At 34.2% G+C, this 19,589-nt stretch overlaps 1 protein-coding gene across 3 annotated transcripts in view; it reads left to right on the forward strand.

Moving 5' to 3' along the window:
• STAG1 (STAG1 cohesin complex component) overlaps positions 1 to 19,589 on the forward strand; it is a 419,314-nt gene that overhangs the window by 387,547 nt on the left and 12,178 nt on the right. For all 3 annotated transcript variants that reach the window (XM_019934217.3, XM_073803799.1, XM_019934218.3), the window contains 6 exons: positions 6,027 to 6,119; positions 8,126 to 8,300; positions 10,018 to 10,157; positions 13,246 to 13,347; positions 16,018 to 16,166; positions 16,929 to 17,057. In XM_019934217.3, coding sequence (XP_019789776.1) covers positions 6,027 to 6,119; positions 8,126 to 8,300; positions 10,018 to 10,157; positions 13,246 to 13,347; positions 16,018 to 16,166; positions 16,929 to 17,057 — 788 coding nt within the window. The remainder of the gene's footprint in view (positions 1 to 6,026; positions 6,120 to 8,125; positions 8,301 to 10,017; positions 10,158 to 13,245; positions 13,348 to 16,017; positions 16,167 to 16,928; positions 17,058 to 19,589) is intronic.

Genomic DNA, 19,589 nt, shown 5'->3' on the forward strand with positions numbered 1-19,589 from the left:
TATCCTGTTTTATTTCTGCCCATTCTAAAAATGTGTATTTGTCAGATAATGTTGAACTAGTTTTATGTGTTTACTGCTGGTTTTTCCATGGCTTCAGTTTCTGGCTATGATTATCTGAATGGTATTTCATAGTTGTGGATAAAAGGACAGCTAAATTTAGTCTTCCTCTAGACACATAAAATTGTGATACAAAATGAAAAGAAATCACCCATTTAAAATCTGCATGTTCTGTGTGTTTTGGAATTAAATCCTTATCTTTCCTCACTGACTATAATCATATGGAGTACTTAGCTCTTAAGGGGCAATCTACATTTAAGATCTTTTTTTTTCTTCCCAAGATGTTAGGGTATTTTGAGCCTTTGTACCTTTGAGAAAACTTCTAATATAGCTTATATGGTAAATTCGCCATCTTAATTGTGCCAGCCTTATTTGGGAGTCTTCATTGTTGAGATATTTCTGGTCGGGGTGTATTTTTAAAACATCATCTTAACTCACTAAGAGATATTTCTCTTATTTTTGTCAGTAGATCACTGAAAAACTGAAACTATTTTAGCCCTTTCACATTAGAGCGTACTGGGTTTCAGTCGTCTAATTCTTGGTTTCACTAGATCTATGGGGAAGCAAAAAAAATTTTAGCCAGGCTAGTGAAGCAACTTGCAAAAGGCATACAAAAGAATATAGCCAAGATGTTAATAATTTAAATTTCAGTGTAATCTTCTCACCTGACCCATTTGAATTCCTTTCCATAGCTACTTTAGGAAAAAGTGCTCTTAACGCCGAGCTGCTTTCTGAAAATAAGAGAAAATATTGGTTTCATCTAGGAAAACACATTTGAAAGGAACATTTAAGCAACATTCTAGTTGCTTAAAATTGCAGTCTAGATAATTAGCACACCTTGTTCTTGGGTTGTTCTTTTTCAGTGTCTTTTGGGTTGACTGGCATTTTTGTTTATATATAAATATATTTGACTGGAGTTTCAAATTTCTTACCTCCATAATGCTGCCGGTTTCTTCAATATGTTAATTTTCCCGCATTATAAAAAGAGTCATTATAGCAAAATGGTTAAGAGCACAGACTCTGGAAGCAGACTGCTCTGGTTAATTTACTACTCCACTTACTAACTGTGTCTTTGGGCCTGCATTTAACATTTCTGTGCCCGTTTCTTCATATGTAGAATGGGAGTGATAATAGCAATACCCATCACAGTTGAGAGGATTAGTTGAGTTAATATGTCAAAAGCTTAGATTAGTGCCTGGTACACGGTTAAGTGCCAAGTAAACGTTAACTTTATGTAGTGTAAGATGCCAGCATAATGAAGTTTGTAGGAAAATTGTGTTCTGAAATCCAAAAAACCTAAATTCCATTCCCAGCTGTTCAAAGGAATCTACTATATGAGATTAGCTAACTCTGTTAAATATATAGTATCTGTGCCTATTTACCTAAACCTATTGATTGGTACTTATATTTCTCTCAATGAATTCTAACTGATTACAATTAAGTTAACTTTCTTGAGCATTCAATATTTAGGTTGCATCCAAATCTATGCTAAACTTATTGCTAAAGAAGGCCTTTAGCTTCTCTCAGTATTTCCTTGGTTACTTCCCATTTCCACTTTCTTCTTAAAATGCTACAATCAGTAGGTTGCTTACTTAGTTGTGATGTTAAATTTACAACTCCTCAGATGAATTGGCAAGTAATCATTTTACATAAGACACATTTGCTTTATGATTGACCTTTAAAGGAATCTTTTGCCTCCAACTCCAAAGATAGCTGATTCCCTAGACTGCGTCAAACTGCACACTAACCATGAAATTTAAGGGAATAAAGGAGCATTAATACCTCCTAGCATCATTTTTTAATTATATTTATTGTGTGATAAAATGAACACATTACATATTTCTCCCTAGGATTGTGGTATCATCTGTATTATGTGTACTTGGATTTCATTCAGCAAATATTTACTAAACATCTGCCCATGTGCCAAGCACTAGTCTAGGTACTAGCAGGAACTGAACATTCATCCTTTGCATACTAGGTTTACCAGTTAGCACCTGTGTGTTCTCGTTTGAGTGCCTGAATTAGTTCAGCAGAATCACAGAATGCAATAGAACCTCAGAGAATACATAGTTCAACCCTCTTGTTTATAGATTTTTAAAATCTGTAATTCTGGGATATAAGATAATTTCTCTAAGGTCACATAGCTAGTTAGTAACATGGCCTGCATTTTGTTTTTCTTTCAGTTATTTATTCAACAAATATTCTCAAATCTTTTATGTTGAAAAGGTCAAAAAGGATGCCAAAAGACCTCTAGCAGCTGTCCTATTTTTCTCACTCTTTATTGTTTTTGGTTTTTGTTATTGTTGGTTTTAATAGATCTTTATTGGAGTATAATTGCTTCACAATACTGTGTTAGTTTCTGTTGTACACCAGAGGGAATCAGCCATATGCATACATATATCCCCATATCTCCTCCCTCTTGCGTCTCCCTCCTACCCTCCCTATCCCACCCCTCTAGGTCATCGCAAAGCACCGAGCTGATCTCCCTGTGCTATGCTGCTGCTTCCCACTAGCTAATTATTTTACATTCGGTAGCGTATATATGTCGATGCTACTCTCACTTCGCCCCAGCTTCCCCCTCCCACCCTGTGTCCTCAAGTCCATTCTCTATGTCTACATCTTTATTCCTGCCCTGCAACTAGGTTCATAGGTACCATTTTTAAAATTTTTTTTTAGATTCCATATATATGTGTTCAGATACAGTATTTGTTTTTCTCTTTCTGACTTACTTCACTCTGTATGACAGACTCTAGGTCCATCCACCTCACTACAAATAGCTCAGTTTCGTTTCTTTTTATGGCTAAGTAATATTCCATTGTATATATGTGCCACATCTTCTTTATCCATTCATCTGTCAGTGGACATATAGGTTGGTTCCATGTCCTGGCTATTGTAAAGAGTGCTGCAATGAACATTGGGGTGTATGTATCTTTTTGAATTATGGTTTTCTCAGGGTATATGCCCAGTAGTGGGGTTGCTGGGTCATATGGTAGTTCTGTTTTTAATTTTTACAGTCAAACTTTTTTGAAAGAGTTGCCTTCTTTCTTATCTCCTTTCTATCCATTGTGGTTTGACTTTAGCCCTTTTAATTACTTTGAGAGTGTTCGACCCAAGGTTACTCACAACCTTGAGTTGCTTTATCCTTGCAATGCTTTCTAATCCTTATCTTGTCTTTTGGTAACATTTGTCATCGTTAAACTATTCCATTCTTTTTTCTTTTTGTCTGTGTTGGGTCTTCATTGCTACACGCAGGCTTTCTCTAGTTGCGGCGAGTGGGGGCTACTCTTCGTTGCAGTGCGCAGGCTTCTCATTGCGGTGGCTTCTCTTGCTGCAGAGCATGGGCTCTAGGCACGCAGGCTTCAGTAGTGGTGGCTCACAAGCTTAGTTGCTCCGCGGCATGTGGGATCTTCCCAGACCAGGGCTTGAACCTGTGTCCCCTGATTTGGCAGGTGGATTCTTAACCACTGCACCACCAGGGAAGTCCTTCCATTCATTTTTACCTTACCTCTGGGATGCCACATTCTGGTTTTGTTCTTACTTCTCAGACCATTTCTTAGATTTCTTCATATGCTCTTCTTTCTCATCCATCTGTTAAATATCAGTGTTCCCCAGGATACTTTTGTCAGCCCTCTTTATTTACATATTCTCCTTTAACAGTCTCATCTACTTCCATTGCTTCTGCTGCCAGCTAAATACAGAGGACCCCCAAGTCTCTACTCTTGCTCAGATTCTTTACCATGGACTTTGAATTCATCCAGCTGCCTACTAGACATCTCTAGTAGCATATCTTTCAGAGATCGCAGATCATCATCTCTAAAGCCCAACTTGTTACCTTAGCATTTGTTCCTGTGTTAACTATCTTGGTGCCTTATACCGTAAGCCATTAATAGGCAACTACCTAGAAATTTAGGCGTAACATCAACATCCCCTGTTCTGATTAGTTCCTAAATTCTATCAATCCTGCTGCTTTAATTTCTCATCAATCTATTTACATCTTTTCTGCCAACATTTCATTTTCAGGCCCTCATTTTAGATTATTCCCACGGCCTTTGTTAATATGTGATGAAATGTAGAATAATGATTAGAAGCATGGGCTTTAGAGTCAGATAACCCTAGGTATGGATCCTTACTCTATCGCTTAGAATCTATATGTGCTCCGAACTTCAGTTTCCTCATCTGTAAAATAGGCGTATTAACCACTTACTTCATAGAGTGATTGTGAGACTTAAATTTATTCCCCTTAGAACACAGTATTTGGCACATAATAAGCCCTCAACAGAAGATTGTATTTACTGTTAACTAGCTTCCCTATTTTATATCATTCTCCCTTCTGCTTAGAATATGATTCTTTAACATAAATTATTAGCAACTTCATGATAAAAATCCTATTCATTAGTTCCTTTATTGCCGACGGGATAATAGCCAAATAATTTAGCATGGCATTTTAAGTACTTTCCATTTAAATGGAAAATGGGTCCTCTTTTTCTCTTCAGTTTTCTCTCACCACTCTCCTCCCTGTTTGTGCCTCAACTGCAATAAATTAGCAGTCTCTCAAAAGCACCTCTGGGCTTTTGAACATTCTGTGCCCTCTGGAACACCTTTCCATATAGGTAGATAATTTTTAGTTGTTCAGAACTCAGCTTACATGTAGTCTTGTTTGGGAACCCTTCTGTGACTACTTTTGACTCTGGGTTAGGCTTTCCAACATAGCACTCCTTACATTCTGTTGCAGTTGCGTGTTCTCTTGTCTATTTCCCCTACTGCTTTGTGAGTCTTTGAAATTAAAGGTCAAGGAATGTTGAGGTTTGGTTGTTGGATGTTCATCTGCAGGAACATTAAAGGTCCTGGAGGCAGTGTCCTTTCTATTACTCTGCACAAGATGATCTTATTTCCTTCTTCTGAATATTGCACTCATTTTAGCAAAAGGAAATATGTATAATTTTTAAAGTATCATTATTTGGGATGTGAAGATCCCAAAAAGGAATAAGTATGCTCATCTGTACAAAATAGAGTAGTTTAAAGAATTTTAGTTTCACAGAGTACTTTTTAAAAGTGATTCCTACATCAGCCTATGCTCATTTAATTACTCTTCATTACTATTTTAAATATTGATATCATACTGAGTCATCTGCATGCGTCTTGCTCATTAGTCAGTGAAAAGAATGTGAACTCTGATATCAGACAGTCCTGGTTTCAAACACTTGCTAGTAATAACTACTTCTTCTAATCAATATAAATATGAAATTATGTAACAGCCCTCATACCAGTGCCTGGCACATTATAGGTACTTGATAAATTTAAATTTCCTTTTATACTTTTCAGATGTTTCATTTTGAATATTATATGGCCATCTGATTAAATCCTATTCACCCATCCAATCTTAGATTAAAGGCCATCTTTCTATGAAGCTGCCTCCAACTCAGCTCTTGCTGCTACAGTTAGAGTTAACACCAAAAAATTAAACACTTAATTACTCTCTAATTGGTCTAACTCCCTGCTAAGATGTTAACTCTTTGAGAACATGGACACTATCTTAAAGTTATCTTTTCCCCTTGACATTTTGCAGAGTCCTGAGAATATGGGAGTACATGTTTATTGCTTAATTGATTTTTTTCAGTATGCTGCTGCACTCTCTCACTTTACTACCAGCTAGTATTTGCTATAGGAATGACTAAAAATTTTAATATCAGCCTGAGTAAACCATATTGATAAAGGCAAATATGTTGGAGGAAATCATACTGAGCATTTCAAAGCTAAATAGAACTGAGTATTCAGGATTATCAGTTTCGCTGACCCTTCCATTAAGATAACTAGGAAATAACTATATGATTTGGTTCCCAACAATATATTTGGTTTTATGAATTTCCTTAACAATAAACTAGTTTGGCTATTTTCCATTTATTATTTCTTCTGGATCAGTTTTCTAGGATATTGTAATTCATGCTTGTAAATTTGAATATGTCTTACAGGAGGATTTGTTGGTATTGAGGAAAACAGTGAAATCCTTTTTGGCTGTTTGCCAACAGTGCCTATCTAATGTTAATACTCCAGTGAAGGAACAGGTAAGAAATTGTCAGTTAAGAGCTCTCAATAAAAATAACTCAAATGAGTTACTGAAGAACAGTAAGATGTAAATTTTTTTAAGAAGATGTAATTTTTTATGACAGTTCTTTAGCATGCAGGTTTATCCCTAACATTTGTGGCACCTGGGACAAGAATATAGATGTCTGAATATTTAAGTTATAAAGTAAGCTAACCTGTTACACATCTTTGTACCTTAACAAGTATACTGTCATAATGGCTGGAAGGCAGGTTCAGGTTTAGAATTTTTGATTCCTTACCAGAACTTGGAGGGTTGGGGAGCTGGCATAGGGTCCACCTTCTCTTCTCACCTTCAGCTCTTTCCCACACTAGGTAGAACTCCTCACACATGCATATGAACAATTCAGCCCACATATCCAAACTATCAACATCACTTCTTCAGACAGCTGCTCCTTGATTACCCTGGGGCCTAGGAGTACACACTGGGGATGCAGTGTGTCTAGGAAAGATGCCTGTGCACCCCCTGGTAGCAGAATCAGGTCTGTGAGGGCAAGGAATTCCTGAATCCCTGTACCTGGGCAGTGATGTAAAGTAGAGGTGCAAGTGGGCATATACCAGTGGTCCAACAGACTCCTCACCCCTTGGGAAAGGTCGTAGACCAAAGAGGGTCAAAGTGGAACCCAAGGCAATACCATTTTCACAAAGTGATTTTGTAATCTATTTAATTATACTGTTCTATTAGGAAATACTTTTATATAAAACAGATATACCTTTTCCATGTCGGTTTTTTTTATGATGTTGGGCTAGAAAACGAGTCTATATCTAAAAAGGGTACAGCAGTACTTACCCTTTGCTATCTTTTCCTACAAATAGGTTATCCAGGTCTCTTCTTTATTGAGTTATCAGCATCTAACGTAAATGGGAACAGAAATGGTCTTTCCTAAACCTTATTCTCTAAACCTTCTGAACTCAACCAGTGCTGTCTAAAAAGTACCTAGCTCAGGACATTTAAGCCAAAAATTCAGTGTTTCTGCATCCTCACTGTTTGGTGACATGCAAAAGTATGGCCTTAGTTAAAAATATATATTTTCCTGGATTTCATTCATGTTCTCCTGTTTTCAAGTGACTCAAATAATGTATTTCATGGTTGTGTACTTAGAGCATGAACTGCCATGAGTCTTGCTGGAGGTAAACAACCAAGTATACAGCCATCTCCAGATACATTCCAAAATTATGTTTTCCCATAGAAGTCAATTTTTAGAAGGGGGTGAGTGGATTGTTTTGAGGCATCAGAGCCCTCAGTTATTCCATAACAAAATCTTTCAGTTTCAATAAACTGGTGATACAAGTTTATTTTGTACCATCCATTAAATAGGATAAATTTGGCAACATAACTATAATACTTTCTCTATGGGGAAATATACTGAAAGTTTCTTTATGTGATTACATTTGTTGGGAAGCTTTCAGACACTGTTTTTGTCATTCACTATGTGAATGACCTTGAATTCAATTTAACCTACTGTTAAAAATTTCATTTTACAATAGATTTTTTAAAGAAGAATCCAAAATAGGAGCTTACAGACTTAAAGTACTACATTGTAATTTGTTGAATTATACAGTTTGTCTTAAGATTTATGCTTATTATTTGATTATGCAGTATAAGATTGATTTGTAACATCTGTCATTAATTTATTATATCAATTTTGTATTTCCAGAGTTGAGTTTAACTCATTTTTTATAATTTCAAGTCAAAAATCTCTTAATCAACTGTTTTGAGTTAATACAGCCAAGTAAAAGAAGCAGGTTATATTTAGGGGGGTGGAGAGTCTTAAGTATGACTAGTTTGTAATGAGACAAAATAATTTTATTCAGTTTGGAAATTAAAATTAAGTAGCTGCAATTTGAATACTCAGAATTTCTATTATGGTACTGTTATTGAGCTGTATTTAATTTAGTATAGTTTCATTAACATTGATTTGTAGTTATAGCTACAATATTTTACTGATGAATTTCCTTTGCATTCCAGGCTTTCATGTTACTCTGTGATCTATTGATGATTTTCAGCCACCAATTAATGACAGGTGGCAGGGAGGGCCTTCAGCCTTTGGTGTTTAATCCAGATACTGGACTTCAGTCTGAACTCCTCAGTTTTGTGATGGATCATGTTTTCATTGACCAAGATGAGGAGAACCAGAGCATGGGTATTTGTAGCTATCATTTTGTCAATATTGATCTTGTTTTACCAACCCCAAAAGATATGAGAAAAAATTTCAAATTCAATCCTAAAAAATACTACAATTTTTCTCTTAAAAAAAAAAAGTTAATACATTCATGTAGTTAAGAAACCAACAAGAATAAAAATATACACAGTGAGGTGTCCCTGCTTTAACTTTAACATAGTACCTTAAAGATCTTTCCCCATCACTACATACAGAGCTTCCTTATTCTAATAGCTACATAGTATTTTATTATTTAAATAGAGCATAATTTATATTATTCATCTCATATTGATATTTGGCTAGTTTCCAATCTTCTGCTATTATAATCTATGCTATAATAAATAATTGTGTACATTTGTCATTTCCCACATATGTAAAATGTATATTTAGGATAGATGGTTTTTTTCTAATTGAACTGCTTCCAGGTTCACAATTTTTCTAAAGGAAAGCATCTGAGTTCCTTTCTCCTTCTGAGTAGTGATCATATATTACTTAAATTAACAAAATGTGACTCGAAGATACTAAGTGCTAAAAGAATGTTATCAAACCTCACCAGTCAAAATTGTGCTGAGCCTGCAGAATGAAAACTTAGTAAAATTAGACTGAATATAAATAATTATAAATAAATATTATATAGGTTATTTGTGAAATAGATAATCTCTAAGATCTGTGGCTATCAGATCCACAAATCTACTTGGTGCTATTAGAATATTCTTTATTTAATAGAACATTTTAGAAAATACTGGGCTGTGAACAAAGGGTCTTTATTTTGAGCTCATATTAATCTCAGGAGATAAAATTTACCTTCTACTTATCTTAAGCAAAAAGATTTCCAACTTCTCAAAGCATTGATGCTTCACAGCAGGACCAGTTAATAGAAAGGGAAGAGAGAAGTTGAGAGTAAGTTTTTTTATGAATATATACACGCAAAGAAGGGAAGGAAGAACACTGTCCCTAAATAAGGGCACGCCAAAACATGAGAGAGTCAGTACAGAGCCTGAAACAAATGTGTTAACTTTTATTGTCTATGGCCTTGTGGAGAAATTTTTCTTGAGATTAGAAATAGATAAGCCAATAGGGCCTGAGAATCTAAAACTTGAGGAATAAAGACTACTTGTTTGAAAGCATTTGGTAAGGTTTTGTTTAAAAAAATGCATATGTACATTAACATAGTTTGCAAAATATACTTTCTCAGCTTACAGTGTAACCATGTTTAGGACAAGAACTGAAAACTAACTCCTCCATATAATTTCCATTACTCCCCATATATTTTTCTAAAAGAAAACTTTTTCCCTGTGTCTTAAAAATTTCTAGAAATTTCTTCTCTGTAGAAATACATTAGCACATAAGGAATATTCAGATAAGAGAAGACAGCATTTTAAAGGTAAACAGAACAACAGTATTATTATGACAAAAGTATCAGAAAAAAAATCTATATGGTTTGTTTACCTTACTCAATCTTTGCTATGACAGTCTCCTAGAAGACAGAAACCTTAGTGCCTACTAAGTGTTTAATAAATGTTTAACTAAATATAGCACCCTAAAATAATCAGTATAACTAACAGTTTTTAGCCCATCTAAAACTGAATTGTACCTATTTGTAAAGTTATAGGCTGGTTTTTTATTATGCAGATTGTCTACATTGTTTTACCTTGGATAAAGGGCCAAAGTTCATAAGTAATTTATTTTCTGTGGTTAGAGGGTGATGAAGAAGACGAAGCTAATAAAATTGAGGCCTTACATAAGAGAAGGAATCTACTTGCTGCCTTCAGCAAACTTATCATCTACGATATTGTTGACATGCATGCAGCTGCAGACATCTTTAAACACTACATGAAGGTATAGTTTTACAGTCTTTTTTTAAATGGGATATTTATTTATTAAGATAGTAGTTTCATATTCTTATTTTTCTCCCTCCACTTTAGTAGCAGAGAAGTTTGCAATTAAAAATGAAAGAATGATGAATAAGCTAAAATTGACAGCTCCTACCTAAATATTATTGATGATTTTCTGACATATTTAAAATTCCTCTCTTTTATATATGAGCTTTTTATCACTCTATACTATTATATCAGTTCCATAAAGTAGGAGTTGCTTACATTTATATGAAAGAATGCCTTTTTATTTGCATGAGGCCATGGACTCTTACGGAAGAAAGCTAACTCTCTTCCCTATGAAATCTCTTCAGATATATTTATAAGTATGCCTACTACTGTGTTGCCAGGCACTCAAGTTACAAAGATTTTTAAATTCCTGCTCCAAAGTGGTCTAAAGCTGGAAATAGTCAAGTAATTAGACAATTGCATTTATACAGTATAACAGAGGTACGTATAGGGGTTCCTGGAAATATATAAAACAGATACCCCACTCTTAAGAAATATGAGGGTTAATGAAAACTGCTTAGAAGTGCCTTCTGAACTAAGTCTGAGAAGATAAGCATAAATTAGCCAGTCAAGCAAAAAAGTAGTAGGAGGACTTTTAGGCAGATCGGACTTCGTGTACAAAGCAATGAATTGTTTGGGGGAAATGCAAGTAATTTGATATAGTAACATAGATTGCTTATGAGAATGGAGCCAGAGGTAAGATTTAAAGAAACTGACAGGGTAGACCTTATATGCTGTGTGAGAACTTGGGATTTTTTTCCTGAGGGAGGTAAAGAGATGTTGAAAGGTTTTATACCATTCTTTATATGACAGGATTTTGATAGGTAGTTGCCTTCCTGGCTGCTCTCCTTTCCAGAAGCTACATTTTGTTTCTGAACCACAAAAAAAGCAGTGCTCAAAAATCTTTGATATAGCCTAAGAGGCACACTTCTCAGTTTATGTATTTTGGCCTTGTTCTTGTGTCAGACACAGTATTTTATTTTGCTCATGTTCAGAATATTGTGTATTCCATTGATTCACATGTTTATGTCCAATTCTAGTTATGACATAGTAACTAAGTCATCATATTTTGCTAAACAACTGCAGTGTGATGAGCACTGTGTTAGTAGCCAGGGATTTAAATAAGACATGATTTCTGCACTAAGGAGGTTACAGATTAACAGAGAAACTGAAATGTAAACATAATATAGCATGCTAATAATGAATAGCTGCCTGTGTTCTATGCCATTTATATTTGAGACACTGTTCTAAAGCTTTTATATTATCTTTGTTGATTACAGTAACTCTGTGAGTTAGGAAATAATATCATCATTTACAGATAAGGGAATTAAGGCTCAGAGAGGTTAACTTTTGAAGATCCACACAACCTTTTTTTATTATTTATTTATTTACTTACTTACTTGCTTACAGACTGCGTCGGGTCTTAGTTGCAGCATGCAGCATCTTTCGTTGCAGCGCGTGGGTTCTTCATTGCAGTGTGCAGGCTTCTCTCTAGTTGTGGCATGCGGGCTCCAGAGTGCACTGGCTCAGTGGTTGCGGTGCAAGGGCTCCAGAGTGCATGGGCTCTGCAGTTGCGGCACACAGCCTCTCTAGTTGTGGCGCTCGGGCTCAGTAGTTGCAGTGCGCGGGCTTAGTTGTCCCGCGGCATGTGGGATCTTAGTTCCCTGACCAGGGATCGAACTGGTGTCCCTTGCATTGCAAGACCAATTTTAACCACTGGACCACCAGGGAAGTCCCCACACAACTATTAAAGTAGCAAAAACTGGCACTCGATTTTAGGTTTGCCTAGCTTCAAAGCTTAGCTCTTTCCACTAAACCATAAAGCCTCATCATGATTACTGTAGAGATAGATGTATAAATTACAAAGCAAGCACAAATAGAGACTTAAGTGAGCAACCAGACAAGGCTTCCAAAAGTAATGTCGAAACGGGGTTTGGTTAGATGAATATGAGCTTAATATGGTTTTTCCTTGTCATCCCTTAGCAATACTGTCTTGGTTTCAAGAAATAAGCTTTATCATCCTTAGCAATTTTTACACTCCTCTGTTCTTTCTAGGCTTTAATCTTTTTGTGAATATTTTAATAGTTGTTTGCTATTCTTTATTATACATCCTTGTCTATTTGGCTTTCTGCCTCATTTCTCTATGTGATCATTAAAAATCTGAATTTATTGTTGATCTACCTGTCGAACCACTTTAGTGTTCTCATATATCTTTCTCTTTTTATCTGCATTGAGATAATTTTTAATTGCACTGAAAGGATGATTCTTTCGAGACATTTACCCTTTTTTTTTGCACTTCACATCATGGAAGTATACCCATCTTCTTAAAGATTATAAAAATCCAGTTGTCAAGCTAATATACTCACTTCTTTACATAGGTTATAGGTTTTATGCTCTAGCTTGGAAGTAACATCCAGATTTAATGGTCTCAAAGTTTTTCCTAATTATTTACTCACAAGGAAAACTCTTTAAATCCTGTATCCAAAAGTTGAATTATAAAGAAATTAGTTGAATTTTTCTTAATCACTGTTGAAGAAATCAGTGTTTTTATTTTTTATAATGGTAAAATATAGACATGTTATGGGGGATAATGAGTGCACAAAAGTATTCAGTGAAAACTTAAATCTGTTACTGTAATCTGCCCTTCCCCTTATTTAGGCCTACTCCCCAGAAGTAAGCAAGCAATTTTAACTGTTTTGATTTTAGCTCTTTAAGATGTTTCTGTCAGAGTTCTGTTTCTTGATTTGTCACCTTTTAAATCTATTGAATCCATGTTGTAAAGAATGAGGAATTTTGCTCACCTATATCACTTCTTCTCCTCTTGGAATTACCAATTTTTTAGTTTAATTATTATTAGTTATTTCATAATTTTAAATATCAAATGTGTATTCCTTTAACTTTAGACAATATATTTTAACTCTCATTAGGTTTTTAAGATGAAAAATTAAACACCTCTGTACTCACCTTTCCATTTCTTTCATCAGCCTATTTATCTCATTAAATAGCAACAGTTTTAAAACTATATTTTTTTCTTTTTCTCACAGTATTACAATGACTATGGTGATATTATTAAGGAAACACTGAGTAAAACCAGGCAGATTGATAAAATTCAGTGTGCCAAGACCCTCATTCTCAGTTTACAGCAGGTAAGAAATTTGAAGGGAAAGAGATGAAGAGTAAAATTAATATTATTGAGCACTTCCATGTGCTTATTATTATGGGCTAGGTATCTTACCTCATTTAAATTAGGTCATTGCATTAATACATTACTATGGATACTTTCTGGTACAAAGATGTGTTATGTGTATTTTCTTTAGGAAGACAGTCCTATAGTTCACATTTCAAATAGATGAAATCCTAAGGTGATCTATTCTTAGACCAGATGAAATGCCAAATTGGATATTTTAAAAGTAATCATTTTTAAAGAAAAAATTTAAAAATACATTTTTAAAGTATTTAATAAGGGAAGGGGCAACAATAGTATCCAAAGAAGAAAATACGTCACATGTATTGCCTAAATAAGATTTCTAGTAAATGCCTAGGATTAACGTAGAGATGGGAGAGTTGGGGATGGCTGTAGGTATGTATGTATATATTTAGCCTATGATAAAGGTCAGTGGGGAAAGGATCAGGCCTGTACAATAGGTGATAGCCCTACATAACATGCACCCAAAATAACTACTAGGTGGATTACATATAAATGTTAAAAATTAAAAGTTTATAAGAAAATAAAAGGATATTTTTATGTCCTGGAGTAGGGAAGTCCTCAAGGAAAGAAGCCACAATGTAAAAAATTGATTATATATATATACTTACACAGATTTATACATCAGCCAGCACTCTGAACAAAATTTAAAAAACAGTGACAGATTGTGGGAAAATATTTTTAATGATACATAGCAAATCCTACAAATCAGTAACAAAGGTAAATAAATCCCGTAGAAAAGTGAGCAAATGAAAAGCCACTTTTCAGAAGAGGAAAATTTAAAAAGCAGTAAACACATGAAAAGAGGCATAACTTAATTAATAATTAATATAATACAGATTGAAACAAGGAGACATTTATCACTGCCAAATAGACTGGCATGAATTAAAATAATAGATAATACCAGTGATTGCTAAAGATGTGGCAAGAAAAGGTCCCTTGTGAAAGCAATTGCTCTTACCTTCTTGGAATATAATTTTGCAGTATATTTCAAAATTTAAGGTATACATTCCTTTTAAACCAGTACTTTTGCTACTTAGGTATCTACATAGATACGTGCAGGTGTGCACAAAAATGTATATGTGAAAAATGTTGTACTGCAACAGTCTGTGTAATATTGCAAAATTGGAAATAGTCCAAATGTCCATCAACAGAGGAATGGTTAAAATAAACTGATACTCTGAAGTAGCTAAACGATTTTTAAGACAAAATATTAAGTGACAAATAGCAAGTTTCAGGATAAAATATATCGTACAGTACCATTTATGTAAAAGTTAAAACTTTATATATGTAATATATTAATGTGTCTAAATTAGTCACTTTATATATTAATGTGTCTAAATTAGTCACATTTCAGACTTTAACCTTGATTATCTTTGGAGAGAAGAATGATATATAATGGGAAAGAGAAAAGAGAACTTTTACTTTGATATTCGTACAGTGAAATATATTCTTTGTAATTTATTTTAAATGTAAATTTTAAAGTTTAAGGCTATTGTGTACAATTATCTGTGAAAACATTTTAAAGTTTAAGAATTTATTAACAATTATTTATGTATAAATTTGAAAATCTCTGGAAGAACTGCTGTTTCTAGTCATGGCAGAGTAAGTAGTTTAAGCTGGTCTATTGCTAAAGAAACCTAAAATGGTAGACAACATAATTAATAGAAGATAAGAGCTATTTCAGTGAAATGGTGTGATTAAAGTGTATTGAGAGATTGGGAGATGAGGAAGAAAACAAATGTAAACAATACTCAGGATCTTTGTGAAAAGAGAATGAGAAAAACGTGTTGGTAACTGGCAGAGGAGATGGAATTAAGAAGTTAGGGTTGTTTGCTTGATTTTTAAGGTGCATGCATCTAACAGAGAGGGAATAGTTAATGGATTCAGGAGAAAGCAGTAGCTCAGGACCAAACCACCAAGTAGGTAAAGGACAGGGAGATTCAGTACATAAGCAGGGAGTGGCTTTAGATGAAAGCTTGGGTTATCCGTCTTTCATAATAGAAGGGAAGGCAGATAATCTAAGTGTCTGACTTTGATGACAGAATGATGATTGCTTTTATATTCTTTAGTACTCCAGAGTTTTGTTTCTGTTATTTTGATACAATATATGTAATGTCTATGTAATTATAAAACCTCTTCACTCAGTTTAAGAACTTTTTTGTATATTTTGTTTTATTGGGTGGGAAAAATCACCCCCTGTATCTTAATGGTCTTCTTTTACATAATGTTCTTGTCAAAAAACAAAGTTCTGAACCCTGTATTTCATATATTACCATTCCTGTGAAAACAACAAAAAGAATACATAGATGTTTATGAATACGTAGTATATTTTTGTAAACATATTTCCTTTTCCCAACCCAAAATGTGTTCCTTTTTGGTAAAAAAGAAATTCGGTTTGCATTTAATCACACAACTAGCATGAAAATGAGCTCAAGAAATAGTAGATGACTTGGAGAATGGGAACAGTGTGGCTACTGTTAGTACAAGGAGGGAAATATGTGTTTTACCATATGGCTTTTAAATATTTTTAAATTATATTACTTATTCTAACAATAAATAAATATTTCTTAACTATAGGTTTTTTCCTCTTTTTTTTTCTTTCTACCAGTTGTTTAATGAACTTGTTCAAGAGCAAGGTCCCAACCTAGATAGGACATCTGCCCATGTAAGTGGCATTAAAGAATTGGCACGTCGCTTTGCCCTTACATTCGGATTGGACCAGATCAAGACACGAGAAGCAGTTGCCACGCTTCACAAGTGAGTGAGCTAAATAAACACTCTGTTATATACAGTCTGGTTTACTGGAATTTACCAGAAACAACTATTATATGACCAATTTTTAAAGTGACAAATTTTAGAATTTTCAAGTTATGAGAACTTTAGAGGTTGTCTAATCTAGTGATTCTCAACCAGGAGAGTATTTTTAATTTGAAAAATAGTTACTTACTTCACACATTTTTTCATCTTATAAAGTATAGAAAGGAAAGTTTAACAGGATGTTCTTATCTGGTCTATTGGTGAGAAAGTGTTGTGGGAGACATCTGTTTAAAAGCACTGTGCAACTTCATTTCATAATGGAAACCTCATTTCATAATGGAAAACTGAATGACAGAAAATTTTAAGTATCTTACAAAAACTCAGACACCTGCTTGGTACCATGACCAGCTCTAAGAACCAAATTTTCTAACAATCTCAGTATCTTTCCAGGGTATTCTGTTATCTCTAAAAGCTACACAGGAATTTAGCTTTGTGGGTGTTTAGCTATTTCTTATTATTTTTCCCAATATAAGTTGTGAAATACATGTTCACAATATAAGTTGTTTTCCACTGTAAATAATAAAATTAAATATTATGCAACTATGTCATACAAATTAACATTATTTTACCATTTGAATTTGTCAGATTTTACTACCTTCAGTGATGATTTTGCTGCCTTCCCAACTATTTTTGAAATTCTAGCCCATTGAAGAACTATACTAGCTATTTGGAAGAATAAGACAATATTTTCTTTTATTTCAGGGATGGCATAGAATTTGCCTTTAAATACCAAAATCAGAAAGGACAAGAATATCCGCCTCCTAATCTGGCTTTCCTAGAAGTACTAAGTGAATTTTCATCTAAACTTCTTCGACAAGACAAAAAGACTGTGTAAGTTGCATGTTGCAGGACAAGTGGCTTTTATCATGACACCATTATAATTTTAAATGTTTAATTTTTGAGAAAAATCATCTAGATATAATTACTCTTGGTAACTTAGGCTCTGATTGGTTGTTTTAGGGCAGCGGTCCCCAACCTTTTTGGCACCAGGGACCAGTTTCGTGGAAGACAGTTTTTCTATGGATGGGGGGTGGGGGTGGGGAATGGTTCAGGTGGTAATGTGAGCTGTGGGGAGCGGCAGATGAAGCTTTGCTTGCTCACCCGCCGCACACCTCCTGCTGTGCGGCCTGGTTCCTAACAGACTCTGGGGGTTGGGGACCCCTATTTTAGGGGACTATAATTTTCTTTCAAACTTTTGTATAGTTTTTCTTTGATTGTTTACCTTTCAGTACCCTAGAATTTGCAAGTGGAAATGATTTCTTATTCTCTAATTCAAAGATCTATGAACACTGGCTTAACTATTGTGGAACACTTTCTTCTTTCCTTTTATATTAATTATATTTTAGTTTTATTTTGTTTTTGACTGGTTTCAAGAAGATTGAAGGTCCATTTCGCTTATAGTTTTCTTTAGGATGCTGTTCAAGTCTTCTATTTTCTTTTGTTCGTTTGTTCTATCCATTACTGTAAGTGGGGTATTAAAGTCTCTAACTATTTTTACTGAATTGTTATTTCTCCTTTCAGTTCTCAGTTTTCACTTCATGTGTATTTTGGGGCTCTGTTGTTAGTTGTATATATGTTTATAATTGTTATGTCTTCCTGGTGGATTGACTCTTACTTATCACTATAAAATGTTCTCCTCTGTCCCTAGTAATTTTTCTCTTAAAGTCTATTTTGTCTGATACTAGTGTAACCACTCCAGCTCTATTTTAGTTACTATTTGCATGGTATAGCTTTCTTTCCATCCTTTCACTTTCTGTCTTTTTGCCTTTGAATCTAAAGTGTGTTTCTTGTAGACAGCATATACAGGCATACCTCAGAGATATTGCAGGTTCACTTCCAGACCACCACAAGAAAGTAAATATTGTAATAGGTAAAGCAAGTCACCGAATTTTTTGGTGTCTCAGTGCATAGAAAAGTTATATTTACACTCCACTGTAGTCTGTTAAGTGTGCAATGGCATGATGTCTTAGAAACAGTGTCCATACCTTAATTAAAAAATACTTTATTGCTTAAAAATGCTAACCATCATCTTGACAATGCAGAGTTACTGCAAACCTTCAATTTGTATAAAATGTAGTATCTGCAAAGCACAGTAAAGCAAAGCACAATAAAATGAGGCATGCCTGTAGTTAGATCATGTTTTTTCTTTTGAAACAATCTCTGCCATAATAATTTCTATTTTTTATATGTCTGTACCTTTGTTTTTCCCTTTTTATTGCCTTCTTTTATATTAAATGGCTATTTTCTAGTGTAACATTTTAATTCCTTCAGAGATCTTTAATTATATTTTTTAGTTATTTTCATAGTTGTGGGTATGAAATACCATCTGCTATCATTTCCTTACTCTAATACATCTTTGCTGTCACACACTTTTTTTGTGTACATTGTCAAATACACATTTCTATGTTATTGTTCCAGTGACAGAGCAATGCATAGTTTTATACAATTGCTTTTTAAAATCAGTGAAAAGGACAAAAGATAAGTATATATGCAATTATATTGTCCTTTATGACTACCTGGTAATTACCTTCAGCACTCTGTTTTTTCCTGTAAATTCAGATTACTCTCTGATTTGTTTTTAGCCTGAAGAAATTCCTTTAGTATTTCTTGTAAAGCAAGTAAGCCAGCAACAAATTCTCTAAGCTTTTGTTCACCTGAGAGTGTTTTTGTTTCATCTTTAGCTTTGAAATACAGTTTTCTAGATACAAGATTTTGGGTTGATAGCGTTTTACTTTCAGCACATTGACTATGTTATCCTGCTTCCTTCTGGCCTTTACTGTGTCTGATGAGAAGTCAGCTTTTAAACTTATTGGGAGTTCCCTTGTGTGTAATGAGTTACTTTTCTCTTACTATTGATACTTTTCAAGATTTTTTAATCTTTGGCATTCATCATTTTCACTGCGATACATCTGGTTGTGGGTCTCTTTGCAGCTATCCTGCTTGGACTTTGTTGAGCTTTGAAAATGTGTAGATTTGTGTTTTTCATCAAATTTGGAAGTGATTAGCCATATTTCTTCACATTTATTTCTACACCTTTCTTCTCCTGGTACTCCCATTATACATGTCAGTGTACTTAATGAATCCCACATTTCTCTCAGGCACTGTTCATTTTTCTTCATTTTTTTTTTTTCTCTCTGCTCTTCAGATTACATAATCTCTATTGATATGTGTTCAAGATAACTGATTTCTCTTCTGCCAGCTCAGATCTGTTGAGCACCTTTAGTGACTTTTTAATTTCCATTGTTGTACTGCAGAATTTCCATTTGATTCTTTTTTTTATATTTCTATCTTCATATTCATGTTCTCTATTTAATGAGAGATAGTGTTATTATACTTTTAATTCTTTAGACATGGTTTTCTTTA

This window comes from Tursiops truncatus, chromosome 4, assembly GCF_011762595.2.
Source record: "Tursiops truncatus isolate mTurTru1 chromosome 4, mTurTru1.mat.Y, whole genome shotgun sequence".
NCBI lineage: Eukaryota > Metazoa > Chordata > Mammalia > Artiodactyla > Delphinidae > Tursiops > Tursiops truncatus.